The sequence below is a fragment of the Conger conger genome, chromosome 19 (genome assembly GCF_963514075.1).
Source record: "Conger conger chromosome 19, fConCon1.1, whole genome shotgun sequence".
Lineage (NCBI taxonomy): Eukaryota > Metazoa > Chordata > Actinopteri > Anguilliformes > Congridae > Conger > Conger conger.
The window spans coordinates 7,767,080-7,788,327 of NC_083778.1; the positions used below are offsets into that span (position 1 = coordinate 7,767,080).

The window sequence follows — 21,248 nt, forward strand, 5'->3', positions numbered from 1 at the left end:
ATCCATGAAATTTTTTGTTTTGCTAGTATCTAAATAAACTTTAGACACTTATGATTAATTTGTGTTGTTTCCTAACTAGCCAATTAAGAGTTGGGTAATTAACAATTGTAACTTTTGCCCACTCATGTGACAAAACTTTTGGCCGGGACTGTATTGCTCAGAGGTCTGAGTGTACAAGTTGGAACAGTCTAGAATACCATGCAGCGTGTTGTTTGGGTGCAAATGACAACTCGAAATTTAAAAACCCCTAATAAACCTTTTAATTAGAGTCGTTTTAACAAGACAAGTGACAAATGACATTAAAACATCGGCATCTTTCTTTAAATGTCTGGATATTGTACACGTCTCCCCCCTCTGTCTCGCAGACAGAGATATTGGTCAACTTAAAATGGTTCTTTATAATGAAAAACAGGCTGCATAATAGGACATATTACAATTATATAAATGTACAGTGTCTACATAAAATACATCAGAAGGGGGGGGGGGGGGGGGGGGAAGGAGGGTGCAGCTGAATTCAAGCGAAACCTTTGAGAAGTGCCACATTGACAAACGTATACAATCACTCTTGCAAAAAGGTCATTAAAAAATTCAGGTGCTGACCAGGGCCGAGACATACAAAAGTATAAACATTACCGTGATGCGCTCAACATACCGCAAAAATCTCAGCTCTGCAATTTAATACACGACGGAATTCAAAGTTTATACCTTTCTGACATATTATCAACCCAAATACATTCCCAAGAAATGTGGTTTCATCAATTAAAAAAAAAAAAAAAAAAAAGAAAAGCACAAACTTAAGGCACGATCAGGTTATATGCTGCAGGAAGTGTGTGCATCAGGTTTCTTATGATTTAATATTTGCACTGCTTGTACAATGCTATGCTGGAAATACTGCACCAAGAATGAACTACACTGCATTTTCACAAAAGGAAAAAAAACATGTATTTGATGGTCCTGTGATTTAAGCTTATTTGATAAATATAAGGTCAGTGTCAGATATCTCAAACGCACTCAAAACATCCATTACTCATATAGCACAGGACCTCCATGGGGAGCGGGGGGGGGGGGGGGGGGTACATTTGCACTTCGGAAAACACGAAACAAAAAGAAAATCAGCTTATTCGTCAAAATACTATCCCTGTTCCCTTAATCCATCTGTTATACTCATCAATTAATAATAACAACAACAAAAAAGGAAGAAATAAAAAAATGTGATGAATGTTTTATGTTCGTGGATGAGACCAGACATAGGGACTCATAGGGGCTCAGACTGCCTTTTCCGGAACAGTCCGTCACATAACCTTGAGACACTGGCTGCTGTCGTGGATGAACGAAGGAAACGCATCCTTTATACGGACACAAAATGAGCACGTGGCAAAGAGGTCCATTTTCAAATAAGAGACTGTGCCCAGAAACCACAAAACCTAACCGCTTGTGAAGATTTTTTTTGAGGTTTTTAAAAAAAAAAAAAAAAAAAGGAAAAAAAAGGAAAAAAGAAGAAGCCCCGTATTATCCTGCAGATACAAATATTGAAATGTACTGGCAGATTTTAAAACAAAATAGTTTGTTTTAAAATTAGCCGACAGTCTGTTGAATATGCCAATGTCAGCAGAGGGGGCGTGTTTCAGGAGATGATTGACAGTCCGGCTTGTAGTTTTGGGGCAGGTTTGAACTGAAGAAGGGTTGTCTGGTTGTCTTGTTGCCCTTGACGGTGTCACACACTAAAGATCACCCCCCCCACCCCCACCCCCCCGACATGAACCACAACAAAAATCACCCTCTTTTTCACCTGCCATCTTCCAGTCGCTTCTGCAGTTGAGCCTGCGTATTCACGCACTGGTGAGGAACTCCAGACATTTCAAAACAGAGAATCATCATTGCCAATACCATCAAGCCCACCCTGACCATCACCCCAAATATACTATTTACAGCACCCCAGCCCCCCATCTTGTTTTCGTGCATGACATCCTCGTTCAAACCAAACCTAAAAATAAAAAGGGATTACATCACCACAAACATGTGCAGAAAATAAATATCCACATCGTATGATACAATTCAAAGCTTAAATAGGCCAACGTTTCAACCAGCACATGCAGCAACTCAATGTACAGGCCCACTAAACTCAATTAAACTTCCATAAGGGCCACATCAAAAAAAAAAAAAAAAAAAAAAAAAAATCCCCAAAATAACCGAAAAAAAAGCAGGATATTGTTTCAATATACATCTTTTTAAAGGACGACGTTAGAACTGGCTGCTGTTTGTCTCCTTGTCAATCCGTATAGAAAAGGTTTCAACGTTTAAAAAAAAAAAGAAAAAAAAAAAGGAGAAAGAGTTCCACAGCACCATCGAAGAAACGAGACCTCCATGTCCTCACGAGAATAGAGAATAGCGAAAACTCTCCCCGGTTCTACCACCCCCGCCCCCAACCCGAACCCCCGTTACCCGAACACCTCCAACCCCCCCCCCCCCCGACCCCTCTCGCCGGGGGAAGGGGGCGGCAAAGCGGTCCGAGAATCGAAAATGTCTGAAACGTGTGTCTGTCCCGAGACGCCGCTCGGAGGCGCCGCTCCCTCCGGGCCAGCAGGGGGCGCTCTCCCTCAGGAGGCGGAGGTGCTGCAGGAGCGGTGGCGGAGGTGGGCCATGGTGTTCATGTGTTTGCTGGAGGGCTTGAGGGGCGCGGTGCAGCCCGTGGCCTGCGGGAAGCGCTGGTGGTACCGGTCCAGGCGCAGGTACTTCACCGTCACCAGCTTGCCTGGGGAGAGAGGGACGCCGGTCGTAAGAGTGTCGCGGCCAGGCGGAATTCAAATGCAGACGTTACCGCGAGGCGGCACGGAGGTCACGCCTCACGGCGAGGAGGTCCCGGGTTCGAATCCCCGTCGGCCGGGGCCTCTCCGTGCGGAGTTTGCGTGTTCTCCCCGTGTCTGCGCGGGTTTCCTCCGGGTACTCCGGTTTCCTCCCACAGTCCAAAGACATGCAGGTTAGGCTGATTGGAGAGTCTAAATTGCCCGTGGGTGTGAGTGCGTGAGTGAATGGTGTGTGTGCCCTGCGATGGACTGGCGACCTGTCCAGGGTGTATTCCTGCCTTTCGCCCAATGTATGCTGGGATAGGCTCCAGCCCCCCTGCGACCCTGTTCAGGATAAGCGGGTTCAGATAATGGATGGATGGATGGATGGATATTACCGTGATGTATTTCTCTATTGTACATTTGTTTCAAATTTGTACCCATTTTCTCCCAAGTCGGTTGCCAATTGTACCCCGTTTATTTCAATCGGCCGTGGTTAGTTGAAGAAACACAGCTACAACCCTGTCCCCCAGCGCTATGCTTCGTTATGATATACGTTTTGTTTTATGTTACATGTTATATGTTATTGTGTTAAGTTATACTATGTTACGTTATATAACATATGTTATATTATGTTAAGTTGCATAACATATTAAGTTATATGTTAAGTCGGAGTTTCCCCTGGTGTCCTGGCTAAATTCCCTAGGCGGTTCTCAACCTGTTGTCTAACCAGGAAACACAGCTGCAGCCCTGCCCCCCGGCTCTATGCCATGTAATGTTATACGTTATGTTAGTTGAGGAAATGGCGCTACAACCCCGTCTCCCGGCGTCCGGAGGAAGATCGATGCGCCTTCTTCAAGCCACATCGTCTCCCGCTCCGGACCTTGATTCCGGGGCGTTCAAGGCGCCGTTATACGCAGTGACGCCCCCCCCACCGAGTCCCTCCCCTTTGGGGGCGCCGAAGTCTCCGAACCCAGGCCCCGCATGGAGGCGCGCCGTCTTAGCCACCGCGGCGCATACCCCTTCCTCATTTTCAGTGAGTAAAGACGCAACAATTTTACCGTCAAACCAGGAGCCGTGCAGAGCTTTGAAGGCCTTCCCAGAGTGCTCGGCAGACAGACACTTGACGTACACGCAGCCCTGCGGGGGGGGGGGGGGGAGGGGAGGGGTTACACCATGTCAATCACCACACTATTAAACGCTCAGACTCCACCCAGCATTCTCCGTTCGTCTGTTCTTTTTTTTTTTTTTTTTTAAATAAATAATAAATTCTCCACAACTTTATTGTATCACTTCATAACGACAGTACACAGGGAATTTCTACGGATAAATTAACAGCGCTACGCAGGTCTACGGCGTTAAGAACAGCGCACCCGGACAAGAATACGATACGAGAAGGCGCGTCGAGTAGACTCTGGGGCTAGACCCCCGTTTCCCCCTCAAAGCCCTCGGACGAGGACAAAAACACGAGCGCTCCCGACCCACCTCGCGGGAGTTCTTGTCGACGGCGATGTGGACGATCCCGTTGTTGTCGCTGCACTTTTCCAGGATGGCTTCGTGGATGGCCAGGTGCCAGTTCTCGCCAACTTCCCTGAGGAGCAAAAGCGCAGGCGAATTACCGCCCGACGCACGGCCTGAAACCGGACCTTGAAAAACTCACACTTCCACTCTGCGGAATTTTATCATTGTGTAATGTGTAATGAGTATGATTTCCCTCTTAAAAGGTATAATACCTGAGATTTTTCTGTAAAAACATTGTCACAAGACCGTTGTGAATCCCTTCCTGTTGTTTGAAAAAGGCTCGCCGACACTCTGCCTGTGTTTATAGTGCTTAAACTCGGGTTTCAAAATATACAGTTGACGGCCCGACACACTGTAATTGGTTGAAAATTGCCACAACCAATGCATGGAGGGTGAGGGGTGGTGGGCTCAATGTTAGCGTGTTCACAGAGAAGGGGGAGGGATAGACAGCGTTGCGGTTTGAGGGCGTTTGCTGCTGCAATTCCTCTCGTGGCCGTTAGAAGTCCGAAATGACCAATTGTATCTTTAATCTCTTAATTATTTAATTTAAATTTAGAAAATAATATTCAAAGATAACATCATTTCGCTGTCTTGTGACAGCAGGAAGACACTCACATAATTGGGTCAAACATGTTTCGGATCTTCAGACAGGGGGTCAGGCTGTTGGGCGGAGAGTTCCTCCTGTCCAGTGGGAAAGCTGAAAAATGGAAACAAAGATCATCCACCTGGCCTTCCATATTAAAAAGTCCGACACTACATTTCAGGTAATCGCACAGGTGAATAACCGAGCCAACATGGCTGCCCTGTTAACGGAGCCAACATGGCTGCCCTGCTAACAGAGCCAACATGGCTGCCCTGCTAACAGAGCCAACATGGCTGCCCTGCTAACAGAGCCAACATGGCTGCCCTGCTAACAGAGCCAACATGGCTGCCCTGCTAACAGAGCCAACATGGCTGCCCTGCTAACAGAGCCAACATGGCTGCCCTGCTAACGGAGCCAACATGGCTGCCCTGTTAATTCAGCCGTGGCTTCGGACAACAGTGCTGCAAGTCCAGTCGCGGCAGTGCTTACCTTTGCCCTGCCAGACCTTAGAAGGTACGGCGGACATCTTGTCGCTGGGAAGCGAGGGCTGAATCCACCTCCAGACCAGGAAGTCTGCCCCGCCAACCCTCTGGGTCTCCGTCCGAATCCGCGATTCGTTCGCAGAGACGAACGCCACAGCCCTCTCCCATACCTTCCTCATCTTCTTCCTGCGGAGGAATAAAGAAAAGCACTTTTGAGCTGCCGTCACAGGTCCTGAATCTATGCGGTCCTTAAAGATCCAGAGGCACTCATTGCTAGATACTGTTCAGTTTGTAGGTTAACGGTGAGCACTAGGTACCCTATAGTGGTAGGAAAATGGCGAGCACTGTTGGGCTGAATGGCCAGTTCTCATCATGACCTAATGTTATGGTATGCTACATTACTGTTATGTTCTACCCTATCTATCTTATGTCGTGTTATTCTGCAATGCTTTATGTTGCATGATGCTATGTTGTATTGCGCTATGCCTGGGGCGGCCTGTAGCGTAGTGGTTAAGGTACATGACTGGGACACGCAAGGTCGGTGGTTCTAATCCCGGTGTAGCCACAATAAGAACCGCACAGCCGTTGGGCCCTTGAGCAAGGCCCTTAACCCTGCACTGCTCCAGGGGAGGATTGTCTCCTGCTTAGTCTAATCAACTGTACGTCGCTCTGGATAAGAGCGTCTGGCCAAATGCCAATAATGTAATGTAATGTAATGTAAATGCTATGCTATCCTATGTTGTATTGCGTTATGTTAAGTTAGTAGGAGTTTCCCCTGGTGTCCTGGCTAAATTCCCAAGGCGGTTCTCAACCTGTGCCCTGACCACTCCCCAGCTGTACTGCTCTCTCTCTCTCTCTCTCTCACACACACACACACACACACACACACACACACACACAAGGGCGCAGGTTTGACGCACCTTTCCTGAGGGTACACCAGGGAGTCGCGCACGTGGGGGATGGGCAGGTAGGGCTGCAGGTCTCTGTTCTCCTGGGACGCCTCGCTGTGGCTCCTCAACACGTCTACACGGGCAAAATACAGCAGCGCTCTTCACCAGACTGACCCGGACAACAGAGCCATTCACCCACACAGACTACAGACACAGTCACACCACACAGACTACAGAGCCATTCACCCACACAGACTACAGACACAATCACACCATACAGACTCCAGAGCCAGTCACCCAACACAGACTACAGACCTAGTCACACCATACAGACTACAGAACCATTCACCCAAACAGACTACAGAACCATTCACCCAAACAGACTACAGAACCATTCACCCGCACAGACTACAGACAAGATGGCTGCCGTACCAATAATTCTCTCCACCATGTCGTACATCTGCCTGGTCTCCTCTTCAGCCTTCCTCCAGCGGTACTTCGTCAAGTACACAATGCCCAGCACCACGGCCACACCTGGATGAATAAAGTCAGTTACACAACAACGGTGACTTCATTGAGCTCCCAAAACCCCTCTGCAAGACCTACACATTCCCATCTGCTATAAATCCACCTTTTATTTCTGATGTCAATCACACATTTGTGCCAAACTCCTCGGGCAAAAAATACATCACTGACGTCTATTGGCTACCGATAAGCCAATCGGCAGCAAGGCCTTGCTGCTTCCATGCGACTGAAAACGCGAATCACGCGATCGCACAGAAGCTGTACGACTTTGATGCCGGTTGGCAGTCTAATACCCCCAATAGACACCGGTAATGAGCTTTTAACCCGGAAGCATTTCGCCTGGCCTCTGCGACTTTGCTGCCGTTTGGCCGTCTTATACACCCAGGAGATATCGGTGACGAACTTTTAACCCGGAAGCATTTCGCCCGGCCTCTGGACGTTTGGCTTAGGTTGCCTCGACGCCCCGTGGAGGCGGTTACTCTCGTCTGCGTTTTGATAGGTCAATATCACACGGCGGTTTTTGCCGAACGGCGCGGAGGGTCGGGGGCTCACCGGCGACGCAGAGGACGACCCTGTGGACCACGGTGAAGAAGGCCCGGCGGAACCGGCAGAAGAAGGACATTTTGGGATGGGTGGACTCCAGCCGGGAGACGTCCGAGAAATCCGCCACGGGCTCCCCCGGGTCTCCGCCAATCAACCTGAAACCGGCCAATGGGAAGCGTCACGGCGTGCACTCCCGCCTCCCACACATCCACGCGGACCAATGGGAAGCGTCACGGCGTGCACTGCCGCCTCCCACACATCCACGCGGACCAATGGGAAGCGTCACGGCGTGCACTGCCGCCTCCCACACATCCACGCGGACCAATGGGAAGCGTCACGGCGTGCACTGCCGCCTCCCACACATCCACGCGGACCAATGGGAAGCGTCACGGCGTGCACTGCCGCCTCCCACACATCCACGCGGACCAATAGGGGGCGAACGCGCGCGCAGAAGCGATCCGCGCTTACCGTATGCCGACGTCCTCCCCGGATTTGATGACCCACTCCAGAGACGTGGCAAAGAAGTCCTCGTACTCCGGGCCATGAAGCTGAAACGGGGAACACGGTTTTTGCGAATGTTTCTTCAAAGTAAACGGTAAATGGTAAACAGTCGGCATTTATATTGGCACCTTTATCCAAAGCGCTGTACAATTCATGCTTCTCATTCACTCATTCACGCACACACTCACACACCGACGGCGATTGGCTGCCATGCGAGGCGTCGACCAGCTCGTCAGGAGCAATCAGGGGTTAGGTGTCTTGCTCAGGGACACTTCCACACACCCAGGGCGGGATTGAACCGGCAAACCCTCCGACTGCCAGACGACTGCTCTTAATGTCGCCCTAAGCAAGTGTTCTACAACTCCATTGCTTTCATTGGTTCCAGCTCCAGCTCGGGAGGGATCGTTTATATTCATTAATATGTGTGGGGAAGAACATTCTATTCACATACTTGTGATCTCACACCTTCGAGGGTTCAAACGCAGTGATACTCGTACAGCCGTTAGCTCTCAGCCGTTAGCTCTCAGCCGTTAGCTCACAGCCGTTAGCTCTCAGCCGTTAGCTCACAGCCGTTAGCTCTCAGCCGTTAGCTCTCAGCCGTTAGCTCACAGCCGTTAGCTCACAGCCGTTAGCTCTCAGCCGTTAGCTCTCAGCCGTTAGCTCTCAGCCGTTAGCTCTCAGCCGTTAGCTCTCAGCCGTTAGCTCACAGCCGTTAGCTCACAGCCGTTAGCTCACAGCCGTTAGCTCACAGCCGTCGACACTGTGACAACCATTTACCATTTATATTCTCTTGTCCAGAATGTGAAATGCAGCAAAACATACTTGACTCGTCCCAATATTTATTAATTTATTATCTACCTTGTCTTTTATTTTATTTACTATTTTCGACAATTTAGGAATACAGAAAAAAATCTAGAAATAAAAAAATAAAACACAAATCACCCCGTCCATCAGTCCCTCAATGAGGTGTCAAAATAAGAGTCAAATATAAACATACCAGTAAATACTCTGACGCCTCGCTGACCAAAAGACTTCTGTTGGGATAGAGGATATGGTCTCCACAGTCATGTCCACCTGTAAAATGACAGTAAAATGATTCCAATGAAGCCAACAAACTGCCTATGAATCACTATGAAGGACAACTTTTATTATACAAGATCCAGAAAGATTTCATCCATTCAAATGGGATACAGGAAAAACATCAATGCTTTGTTACAATACAACATAAACGTATAAAAAATATCTAACGTCTAATATCTAATAACAATAAAACAACTTTAAAAAACAATAATCACAATGAAAATATGTATTCATACGGATATTAATTTACATCAAAATTACCTGCAATTATAGCCAGATGGTCGTGTAGGTGCAGAAGGACTTTGAGAATCATGTCTTTTTCCATGTCGTTCTGTTATAAAAGTGAAAAGCAAGTTTTAGAAATGAAGGCCAAAATCCACCAAACCTGTTGAAAACATGGACATAAACGCATTCATATCACACTAGCGTGGTTTGCTCAACCTTGTGTTAGTAATATCAGGAACGCACTCGACTTGGTAAATGGTTAAGAAGGCATACTTACAAAAGCACTGTCAAACTGAGGGCCGAAGGGATGGTTCTTCACTGGAAGAGAGAAGACCACAGCGTTAACAGAGCCTCTCTGTCTCTGTGCCCCCCTGAACCAATGGGGTTCCAGAATACAGCAGCGCTGAAATCAACTGCCAATTACAGGGAGCGATACTGTGCACGGAAACAAAGCGCGCAAACAATAGCCACACACTCTCTCACACGCACACACACGCACTAGCACACACACACACACACACACACACACACACACGCATGCATACACGCACACCTGCGCACATGCACGCACACGCACGCACACGCACACACACGCACACACACACACACACACGCACACACACGCACACACACGCACACACACACACACGCACGCACACACGCACGCACACACGCACGCACACACGCACGCACACACGCACGCACACACGCACGCACACACGCACGCACACACGCACGCACGCACACACACACACACACACCTCTCTTCTGGACCCTGCCCAAAACCAACTAAGACATGCAACGCGTACTCCATTACAGGAGGCGTAGTGCGCGATGGAGAGATAACATTCATTCCAGCCGTTTGTTATGCCGCTGAGGCCGTCAGACATATCAATTGTTTAAACAAACTTATCCGACGCAGTCAGACTGGGGCCAGCAAGAGGGCGTGACACTCCACCCTAGACTGTCTGCGATGATTATCGCTCCCCGTACTGTGACGATCACCACTACTAATGTGCTGTGCGGAGCACGCGAACCTGAAAACGGTCACCGGCATCGCCATTACCATTAGGACAAACCAAACAAAGAGAAGAGTGCTCGACTGACAATCTACCGATCCAACCGTAAGTCTACCGGGCTGGAGGGGCCAGTCTAGTCCCGGTACGTCACTGACTGGCTTTCCCTGCCTCTACCGTTATCGTCCAATAGCGTTCGGTCTTTGACACGGGGTCACCGCAGCGCGGGCCAATCCCGCAGGGGCTGATGAACGTCCGGCCCGACGCACTTCGCCAATTGGCCGGGTAACAGGAAGGTGCGCGCGTCATTGGTCCTTCCCACTTTTTGGCATCGGGGATCAAATGAGAAACTATACGCCTTTCAGGGACCTGTCAAATATGCTTATTAGCACGGCGTGGTGGATGACAGACGGATTACGGGACCCGACTCTTAATACCCCCACCACCCACTTTGGGTCCCGCCCGAACGGTTATTGTTGTACGTGGCCTATAGTTAACAGGGGGAGGGCGTTAGCATTGCAGGAGTGACGCGGGAAGCCGGGTCTCTCCGTCCCGCACTAGCCTGAGCAGATCCCAGCTTCGTCCTGGATACTAAACTCGAGGAGGGGCGGGCTGTAGTGTACCGGTTAAGGTACATGACTGGGACCCGCAAGGTCGGCGGTTCGATCCCCGCTGTAGCCACAATAAGATCCGCACAGCTGTTGGGCCCTTGAGTATTATCTACCTTTTATTTTATTTGTTTTACCATTTTGACAATTTAGGAATCCAGAAAAATATAGAAATAAATAAATCAAACACAATAAGGCCCTCGAGCAAGGCCCTTAACCCCGCATTGCTCCAGGGGAGGATCGTCTCCTGCTTAGTCTAATCAACTGCACGTCGCTCTGGATAAAAGCGTCTGCCAAATGCCAATAAGGTAATGTAATGGATGGTTTAGTTTCTAACCGCGTCTGCTGCCCCGGGAGGTCCTGGCACACTTTCTGAGGCGAAAGATTTCATTATTCATCTCCAGGATGTGCGTGTGTGAGAACCGAGGTCACATACGCTGGTCTCGGCAACACGAGCATCTCGGCAGTCGGGACGTTCCACCGTTTGGGACGTTCCCCTGTCCCCCCGGCCGTTCCACAGCCAAAGTCTGCGTCCAGTCGATCGCCGAGACACACCGGGAGTGATAAATGTCATACGCAAGTAACTAATCAATGTTACCCACAGTTCATAATTACGGATTCACCTCGTAGTTCAGATGGGGGTGGGGGGGTGGGGGGGTGGCAAGGTCTCTCTAAAGCAGTAAACCTCACCTTATCTGGGAGAAAATTAACATTAAGAAATTATGATTTGCTAACCTTAAGGTAAACACCGAGCGATGGGATACGAGTGTTATAAATGCTCGGAGGGACTCTGCGGGACTTCGGACATACGTTGTTGCGTGAGCGGACTTCCCTTCCGCTGAATAAAAAAACACCCCCCCGTCCGTCTCCTACCCTTTCTACGGATCCTAACAGACACGGGAAGGACGGAGACAGCACAAGTCACCGCAGAGCCAGTCCAGCTCACGGGCCGAGAGATTGGCGGGTGAGGTTTGTGAACGGAAAAGAATTCCGACACCGTCGCTACGCCGACGGGGAAAAGGCGCCGGCCTCTCAACGCATGTCAATCACCAACGGGCTCTGAGAGGAAGCTCCGCCCCAGACCACAACACACAGTCCTTAACTTTAATTACAAACAACACTGCTCCTCTCCGTTCCACAGCCTAGCCCCCCCCCCCCCCGCACGGACCCAAGTAGACGCACGCACCATCCCCAGCCACAAGTGATCCACTCCCAGCCACCAGTGCGATGCGATGAGACTCTTGTGCCATTTGTGAACTCTGGTGATCCGGCCTGAGGCATAGACGCTTCCAGCGGCAGCCGACCGCAGAGTGATTTCACTTCCTGTGCCGCAGGGCATTGTGGGTACTACGTTAAGCACCGCAAACCCAAACCAAACAAACGGACTCCACCCAGGTTGTGTGTTCCTGTGAAGCATTCAGGGGGAGGGGGGGGGGGCATTAAAGCCAGCGACTTGTCTTTATATCAGGGGTGCTCAACTCAAATCTACGCGCTGCTTTTTGTTCCAGCCAGTTACCTTAATTTTTGTTTTCTGACCGTTTTCAGGCCGGCCTGTAGCGTAGTGGTTAAGCTACGTGACTGGGACACGCAAGGTCGGCGGTTCGAGCAAGGCCCTTAACCCTGCATTGTCTCCTGCTTAGTCTAATCAACTGTAAGTCGCTCTGGATAATGCTGTTGAGCGTCTGCAAAATTCCATAAATGTATACGTAAAGTAATGCACTACAAACCATACCAATTCACTCCTGTACTGGAACAGTAAAATCCTTAGGATACACCTAGAGTTTGTGATTGTTGGTGGTGCTTATACACATACCAGATTTAGACATGATTGAGCAAAATTAAATAATTAAGAGCAGAAGATCCTGAAACAGATCAGACCTTGCTGTGCACCCCTGCTTTATATCAATGAGTAAATTCACTTGGTGCAAATCTCCCTTTTTTGTATTGTGTACAGAAATATTGTGCATGAAAATTTACATTTATATTTGGCTCTCTCGTCCAAGGAAAGGAATGGTTCGAGTGCCCTGCGGCCGACTTGTGGCAGTGGATGTACAGACGGCCTCAAGAAATAGAATAACCGTAATATCAACCTCTTCTTGCAACCCGTTGCCAAGAGGATCTTTCAGATAATCTGCGTCTCCCCAAATCGACAGTTGATAAGAAAACGGGAAAGGGGAATGAACGCGCGCTTCAAATCGTCGGCACACCGCTGCAAACGTAACGTGACACATTCGTGACGGTCAGCTCCATTAATGTCAAATTACTGTCGCGAAGTCCGAAAGCCCGAAAGCGAAGTGCGAGACAAATTTAAAAAATAAAACATCGGCCAGCCTGGTGCAGGGAAACCTGTTTACCGCGTCTCCTCACGTCTCTAGTCTGCAGACAACTTCCTGTCTGCAAAGGCGTGAACTAACTTTACACTGCAGCCAGGTGAGAACGGTGCCTGGGGGCACCGCACTGATGCCCCAAAACAGATTTCGAAACATACTTTCTGTCTCCCCACACCTCGCTGGTCCACCCACGTTCTTCTACTCCCACACAGCAAGTACATGCCACACAACACAACTACAACTTGCGTGACATTACATGGCCACGTCATAGAAGCAAACGGAAGCAGCTAGGCCAATTAATCTCATCTGCGTACACTTTAACAGCAATATTTCAGGACACAAGAAGCATGGTACGCTTTGTTACTTTTCGTACGCTGGGCTTCTCTGATACTGTAAACGTTTAAACAAACCCCATTTTTGAGACATGTTACTTACTGACGACACCCGCATCCGATCCGCCGGATCCCCGCATTCGCAGGTACATAAGCCCGAGCACCAGGAAGAAGAGGCAGGCGGCCGTGAGGAGAAACATGGACAAATAGTGAGCACTGAAGCCACCCGTGGCCGACACCTCTTCTCTCTTGAACTGCTGGAGCAGCTCTTCCTCCGGGGCCGCCATGGTCTGCTTCTGTCTCGCCTGGCCGTATGCATGGTTCGGGCTGGTGTGGTTGGAATGATTGGACCGGTAAGCCGCCAGGAGGCTGTTGTAGGTAGAGAAACGTGGCTTCAACCCGATACTGAACCGGCTACTGGTACCGCCGCCTCCGTTGCCACTATCGACGTGGTTATTGTTGTAAGCAGAAGAGCCGCTGGTACCGCCATCCGCAACGCTCTCGCCCATAATGTCGGATCTCCACGGGTATGCACGGCTCCGCAAGCCGCCCCTCAATACAGACTCCCCTTTCCTCTCGTCCTCCCCCTCCTCAAGATCTCCCACCGGCGGGTCATTTGCTCCAACGGCAACTCCTCGCCGTTCCTGGGCGCCTCGAGCACTGTAGAGGAAGGATGGTAGCGCTCTCGCCTGGCTCCGTCTGGAAGTTAGTCGTCGCTCGAGCTTTCCTTTTCCGATTGCCTTTGGTGATGTGTCCTCTTCCTCATCATCCTCTTCCTCCTCCTCCTCCGAGTCGGAATAATCGCCGCCGACTATGCTGCGGTTCAGCGTGTAGGAAGCTCCGCTGCCGTTCAGCGCTCGGGTCTCCCCTTCCGCTTCATCCTCGTCATAATCGTCTTCCTCGGTTTCCTCGCAACCGCCTCCCACTTTCTCTTTACGTTGGGACCCCCCACTGCTCGATTTCTCCCGGTCAGCCCACCAAGGAGACACTGCGGCGCCTTTCCTCGCCTCCGACAAACCGGGGGAGGGACTAGCAAAGCTGCTGCTACTCACACCGCCTCCCTGGCTCCTGCGAGCGGCTGTGGGTGTTGATACAGGCCTTAGCAGCGGCTGCTGATGACCGGACCCATGGTCCCTCCTGCTGCTGGACTGTGGGCCTCCTTTCTTCTGGTTGCTTTCAACATCCGATTCATCAGAACTGAAGCCCAAAACAAATTTGCTCACTCCGACGGAGCGCTTTTCATTGAGAGCCGGACGACCGCTCGGACTCCTGCTGGATCCCAGATACGTGCCGTCATTGCTGGCTGGCCTAGCCACCAGTACCGCAGCTCCCGCCGCTCTGCTGCCACCGCCGCTGTTGATGCTGTTGCGAGTTTTTCCGGACCTGGATCCCCGCTGCTGCTGATCCTCGCGTAGTTTCTTGAGCTTTTTCAGATAAACGGGTCGTGTGTTCTCAGTTACTGGGCCGGGAGTGAACCCCAGACGCTTTAACTCTGAGAAAAGCTCTTCATCAGTTAACTGTGCGGCCGCCATCTTTTCCCCATAAAAAAAAATCACGCACAGAGCTGGGGCGGAAATGACGCATCAGACCCAGACGGTGAAATAAAGAAACTAGTTCACGCAGTCACGCAGGGGCGTCTGTCTGCTGCGGGAAGGATCAGTGAGCGAGTTGTATTACTCCCTCTACTAAATTCAATTTTCAGCATCGGAGTAGTCTTAATTATTATTTTATAAAAAATGATGATATTTAACAATAATGCACGCCTTTACGCTGATAAATAGCTTTAGAATATGTATTTGCGTGAGAGTTCTACATGGTTTGCTTTGGTTTTTGTGTGTTTCCGTTCGCCTAAATATTGCAAATATTGCTATAAATAATAAATGATTATTATTACTATTAATATTGATTACTATAATAATAATGACGATGATAATGGTTCTACAATTAATTCTTAAAGGGCCTTTCAGGACACCCAAGGTCATTTTTTAAAGGTTATACAGAACACCTTTAACGTAATGACTAAGATACATTTACATGACTGGGACCTGGAAGGTTGGTGGTTCAAGCCCTGGTGGAGCCACGATAAGGTCTGCACAACTGCTGGCCCCTTGAGCAAGGCCCTTGTTACTGCCCACTGCTCCTAAGTAACAAGGATGGGTCAAATGTAGAGGACAAATTACCCCACACATTTACATTTACATTTTAGTCATTTGGCAGACGCTTTTAATCCAAAGCGACTTACAAGTGCATAGGTTCTACCACAAGGTTCAATAAAGTATATCTCCTTCTTCTTAAGCAACAAAACAAAACAATAATAAACATGATTTTTGTTTAAAACGAGAGTAAAAGTGGGTGTGTGTGGGTGTGTGTGTGTGTGCGTGTGTGCGTGTGTGGTTAAATGTCTTGCATGCACGCTTGTCTGAATAAGTGGGTCTATTGACGAGAAACAGTCGAAGTTGCGAATGTGCGGTGGAAGGGGATTCCAACGTGTTGGTGCTTCACAGTTAAATGCCCGATCACCAAGTGAATATTAAAACATATACAACATTCGAATACTTCTCCATCTTATAATCATTGATTCCTGCAGTTTTTCTTTGCAGGGGGTAATGTAATGGGACACATCTTTGCTCGTTTTATTAGAGCAGAACTATTGCAGACAGAAAAAGCATAGACCTATCTCGGTCCCGAAGTCGTAATTTCTGCAGACACTGATCACGTCACTAGGGGGCGTATAACGGCATTCCAAGGCAATTCAAATACTCTTACGCTTGTTAGAATATTTGAGCACTATTCCAAGCAAAGATTGGGAGGTCCTCAAAAAACAGCGCTTTAATCATAGAGCCTACACCGATGAATTTCTTCAATACCAATCACATTCCATGACACATTCAAGGTCGTTTGGGACAATGCAACATGATTTTAATTTTAGCTTGCAATTGAAATGCGTGAATTAGCATACCGGGGATCTCATGCAATCAATGCACTGTCGAAACTTCTGGAGTGTGGCGTAGTTTTACTGGTATAAACGGCAGGCACTGTATGTACAATATTAAAATGACAAAATTTTATAATATATGGCAAAATATATTTCAGATGTATTCATGTACGTCATACATGTTTTAGTGAATCATTTCCACCGCCATACATGCTTTCGTTCCACATAAGTGTTTTTGCAATATACTTCACTTTATTATAGATCAAATAAAAACACATTTAATTGAACATATGTAATTAAAAACAAATTGATAAATGTGTTTCCCCTCCCTAGGCATGTTTAAAAATAAAAATAAAAATAAACATACACCAAATGAATACGATCTGAACTTACATTTTCAGCATTTATATTTGGAGCATTTTACGATTGCCATAAAAATAAAATTAAGAGAAACATTCATACAACCAGTACCAACCTCATCTTGTGAGTCAGGAACTTCGCTTCGCCACCCCGTGGTCTGACCACGCACTACAAAGCCCTGTACAAGTACCGCGCAGCACGCGCAGGCGTTTCATTCTTCCCACTCAACGGGACCCGCGGAGTACAGTGCTGAAGCCTACAGACTTGGACACGAGAGAGGCGCCGGGACCTTTTCTGCTTCACGCGACTTTGGATAGACTCGGCGAAATGGCTACCGAGACACCTGTTTTTTCCCCGCTCAAAACTTACTTTCTTTTGCTTTTGGGTGGTTTGATAACAGTAGCTGCCCAGGAAAAAGGCAGTTTGTACATGTGGATCGATGCCAACCAAGCCAGAGTTCTAATTGGTAAATACAGCTATTTCTGAACGCCATTAAATGTCGATTTTAAACTTAATGTCAAGACATAGTTTCCCTCCAATTTTCTTTGTCATTGTGGAATTTTGACTTTTACGATTTTCATTTGGTTATTGTATATAGAGTGTTTTCATGTGGACAGTGATTTGCTCTGATTATTCCGCCTTGTTTGAATAGCCTAAAAATGGATTGTGTAGGCTATTGTAATGTGATTGATCACGTGTACAAAGTATTGCGTTGTTTCATTCAACAGGTTTTGAAGAAGATATTTTGATAGTGTCAGAGGGTAAAATGGCCCCTTTCACTCACGACTTCAGGAAAGCGCAGCAAAGGATGCCCGCAATTCCTGTCAATATCCACCACGTGAACTTCACCTGGCAAGCCACGGAGCAGGTGAGAGTAATTAAGAGTCGAAACTACTGTCCTAATATGGTAGTTATTAGAGTCGTGTTTACGTGAATTATGAGGTGATTGAATAGTGTAAAACTGAACGGAATGCTACATTAAACTATTGCAAACTGCATTTGGGTTTACATTGTATGCGTTATGTGAGGTTGTGCCGTAAGTTAAGGTTGAAACGTGTTTAATTTAGATACGCCTGTAAACAGATTGTGAAACGATCTGCATATTATGCGCACGGGCGATTTGTTCAACAGAAGGATACATGTCACGTTAAAAGGCACTGCACGTGGGGAGACAACGTAAATAGTAAATATACAAAGGTTGCTGTTTGTTTTTATTTATTTATTCGTTTACACCGATGCAAAACCAGTTTCTTGCTTCAACGAACAACCAAACAACCTTTTGTAGACATTCCCACTTGTATTTTTTTTTTGGCACTATACTATTTTTATGTTCAGTGGCTTATATATTTCAGTAGAATATTTTTCTTCGTGGTAAGTTCTGACCGTCCCAACCTGAAGCATGTGCTCAAAGAGTGAAAGTGTAGAGGATATGAACCTTTTATGTGGGTTTATCTCCGCTAGGTTTTCCTACGTAGACCTGAAATACCCGCTGCAATATTGATAGTTTCCCTAATTGACAATATTTCCATTCTTAATACATTTTTCATAGCTAATCGTGCTCCCCCGTGTTCAACGCTGAAGTGGACGGTCTATGGAGAACAAGCGAAAGTCTGTGTAAAAAGTGCGAGTGCATGGATTCTTTGAAGGCTGCTAAACTGAGCGCCCCTTCTTGTTTCTGCTTTAATATTCTGAATCCTTTCCCTTGCGGTATTTTACGTCTTGGTGTTGTAGACAAGCCGCCGAGGATCAAAGCGCAACGCCGCAGAGATCCCTTTCCGTTTAATGCGTCGGGCATGTGCCAGCCATCTGCTCCATACGCGCACAGAAAACAATGGTCAAATTCTCAGACACGTGCCAGAACCCGCGCTTTATTGGACACGGAAAGTTGCTTTTGAAATCACTTTTCGTGGTGTTTATTTATAGTTGTTACTTACTATGTTTGGTATGAACGTTTTTTTATTTTATTTTTTATTTTTTAAAAGCGTCATACCCTACTTCTAGCATTATATTGTGACCTCCCCAGCCTGTTAAATGTTATTGACGCAAACTGATGAAAGCAGGGCTACTCTCACCTGTTACAAATTGAATATGTGTGACGTCATAATGAATCTGGTCAGGTACACGAAGTTACATTACGCTGTAAAACAAACGCACCGCGACATCGCTTTAAAAAACAGTTTCACAAGGCCTGAAGCAAACTTAAAACCAAAGACACTGGTGCACCAATATGCTAACTCCATAAGGGGGCGCAAACATGCAACCCCAAACATTTTAAATAACATTGTTATAATGTGATCATTGTAGAGCGGCAGAATCCTGGAATAATTATTATAAATATTGTATTCTATAACCATACATTGTTTGTCTTAATTTTTGACAAGGCATATCAGGCAGTTATTCTTTACTTGAACTTGCGGAATTTAGAGCGCTCCATATGGTTCTAGCCGAATAAATAAAATTGCATTTGGCCAACGTGGAGCAAACTTAACTCAAGTAGCGTAGAGGAACCCATAAACTTAGTTTTTCAGCGGGGCCACTTGTCAGCGTTTTATCGCTGAATCTAATAAACTGGAGAGTACCGTGCGCCCTCTGAGATCATAATCCTCAAACGGCGTGCAGTGACGGTGAATTAGAGGGCCCTCCCGTTTCTCAATGCCGTTACCCCCACTTCAAAGCCGTCCGCGGAGGCTTAAGAACAAAGGGCGCTGGCATAAAGCGTGGCCGGAGTCAGCCTGTGTGAGTTATCTGTGTTGATTACCATTCAGCTGCGGGATTACCGGCGCTCCGCCTTGCCCGTGTAGGCTGCTTTCTCTCATCAGACCGCGCGCGTTTGCATTACGAAAGCTTTTGGGGGGGGGGAAATCGTGCACCCCCCTTTCCTGCTTTCATCTCGTTGCGGTCTTTCTGTCCATTAAACCCCCTTCCCCCCCCGTTGGTTCACGTTGTTTCTACTGGCGTAAAGCAAACAAGACCCCGTCAAGGTGAACCGCAGCAAATTAAATTAGCGGTGATGTTTCGCAACAGAACTGGGCTCCCATGTGTGATGAGACAACACTTATGAGAGAGAGAGAGAGAGAGAGAGAGAGAGAGAGAGAAAGAGAGAGAGAGCTTTCAGTTTATGAGGGTGTATACCGCAGCGAGAAGGCTTCAGCAGTGCCAACCCCAGGCAGAGGTAAGGTAGCGCTGTAAAAAAAACCCACCAGGCTGTTTCACATCCATTGAGTGACCAGCGGCAGAGCGGGAAACATTTCCAGCTTGGGAAACTGTCTAAGGACATATTTTTACGACCCAGCAAAGTCACCCGGACACATTTTTATCTTGGGCCATTAATTCTGATGCCACTGCTTTTATGACTTTAAACACTGTTGATGAGAGGACATGCAGACTGCATCACCGTGGTTACGGCGTGCAAGCACAGTTGGCCTGAGCAGACTGTTCTGGGTGAGCTTCATCATCATGCACACCATTGTCATCGTCATCATCATAATCTTCCTCCTCTTCCTCCACAATGTTTTTCCATGTGCGCTTTGGATGGGTACACTCTCAGAAATAAAGTGACAGTTTCGGTAGATTTTTGTTCCTCGAGGATCAAATTTACAGTAATACAGTAATGTCCCCTCTGAGTACAAGTGAGAGTATAATGAAAACATTTGGGCACATCCAAGCAAAAAAAGATACATATTAATGATATATTGCTGGCTAGAGGTACTATTTTATGCACCTATTTGGTGCCACCCCAGCATTTGTACCATTTCTGAGAGTGTAAATGGTAAATGGCTGGCATTTATATAGCGCCTTTATCCAAAGTGTACAATTGATTCTTCTCATTTACCCATTCATACACACACTCACACACCAACGACAATTGGCTGCTAACCAGCTCGTCAGGAGCATTTGGGGGTTAGGCGTCTTGCTCAGGGACACTTCGACACAGCCAGGGCGGGATCGAACCGCTTTTACCACCTGAGCCAGCATCTTTTTATGCTGCTTTCATTGCTGATTAAATGAATCATCATCACCGCAACGTCAATAGATTACATTACACTGGCATTTGGCAGACGCTCTTATCCAGAGCGACGTAAAGTTGATTGGACTAAGCAGGAAACAATCCTGCAGGGTTAAGGGCCTTGCTCAAGGGCCCCAACGGCTGTGCGGATCTTATCGTGGCTACACCGGGGATCGAACCGGCGACCTTGGGGGTCCCAGTCACGCACCTTAACCACTACGCTACAGGCCGCCCCTAGATACAACATGGATACCCGCCCCCAGTAGAGTCCAGGGAGCTGGAGTGGCGGTGATGTCACCGGCGGGCCGCGTGATTCGCTGACGCGGGCTTGCGACCCTTTCGTTCCAGGCGGAGTACTTCTACGAGTTCCAGACGCTGCGCTCTCTGGACAAGGACATCATGGACGACCCCACGGTCAACGTTCCCGTGCTGGGCTCCGTCCCGCACAAGGCCTCAGGTGAGCCCGGGGACGAGGCGCCCCCTGTCCGTCCACCCTTCCTCCCGGCAGCCCAGCCGTGACCGCGGCCG

At 48.0% G+C, this 21,248-nt stretch overlaps 2 protein-coding genes across 2 annotated transcripts in view; one reads left to right on the top strand and one right to left on the bottom strand.

The window, feature by feature from the left end:
- Window positions 1–2,513: 2,513 nt before the first annotated feature.
- On the bottom strand, window positions 2,514–14,965 carry lemd3 (LEM domain containing 3). The gene is made up of 13 exons (XM_061229476.1): window positions 13,523–14,965; window positions 9,411–9,451; window positions 9,170–9,239; window positions 8,826–8,902; window positions 7,796–7,875; window positions 7,337–7,482; window positions 6,692–6,793; window positions 6,290–6,392; window positions 5,377–5,555; window positions 4,920–5,001; window positions 4,269–4,374; window positions 3,845–3,923; window positions 2,514–2,752 (listed from the first exon to the last, which is right to left on the bottom strand). The coding sequence occupies exons 1-13, from the start codon at window positions 14,949–14,951 to the stop codon at window positions 2,598–2,600; spliced, it is 2,649 nt and encodes an 882-aa protein (XP_061085460.1). The 5' UTR covers window positions 14,952–14,965; the 3' UTR covers window positions 2,514–2,597.
- A 1,983-nt stretch (window positions 14,966–16,948) lies between these two features.
- wif1 (wnt inhibitory factor 1) overlaps window positions 16,949–21,248 on the top strand; it is a 12,707-nt gene continuing 8,407 nt past the window's right edge. Inside the window, exons 1-3 of the mRNA XM_061229934.1 lie at window positions 16,949–17,180; window positions 17,443–17,582; window positions 21,069–21,177. Of these exons, the coding sequence (XP_061085918.1) occupies window positions 17,042–17,180; window positions 17,443–17,582; window positions 21,069–21,177 (388 nt within the window). The 5' untranslated portion in view covers window positions 16,949–17,041. The remainder of the gene's footprint in view (window positions 17,181–17,442; window positions 17,583–21,068; window positions 21,178–21,248) is intronic.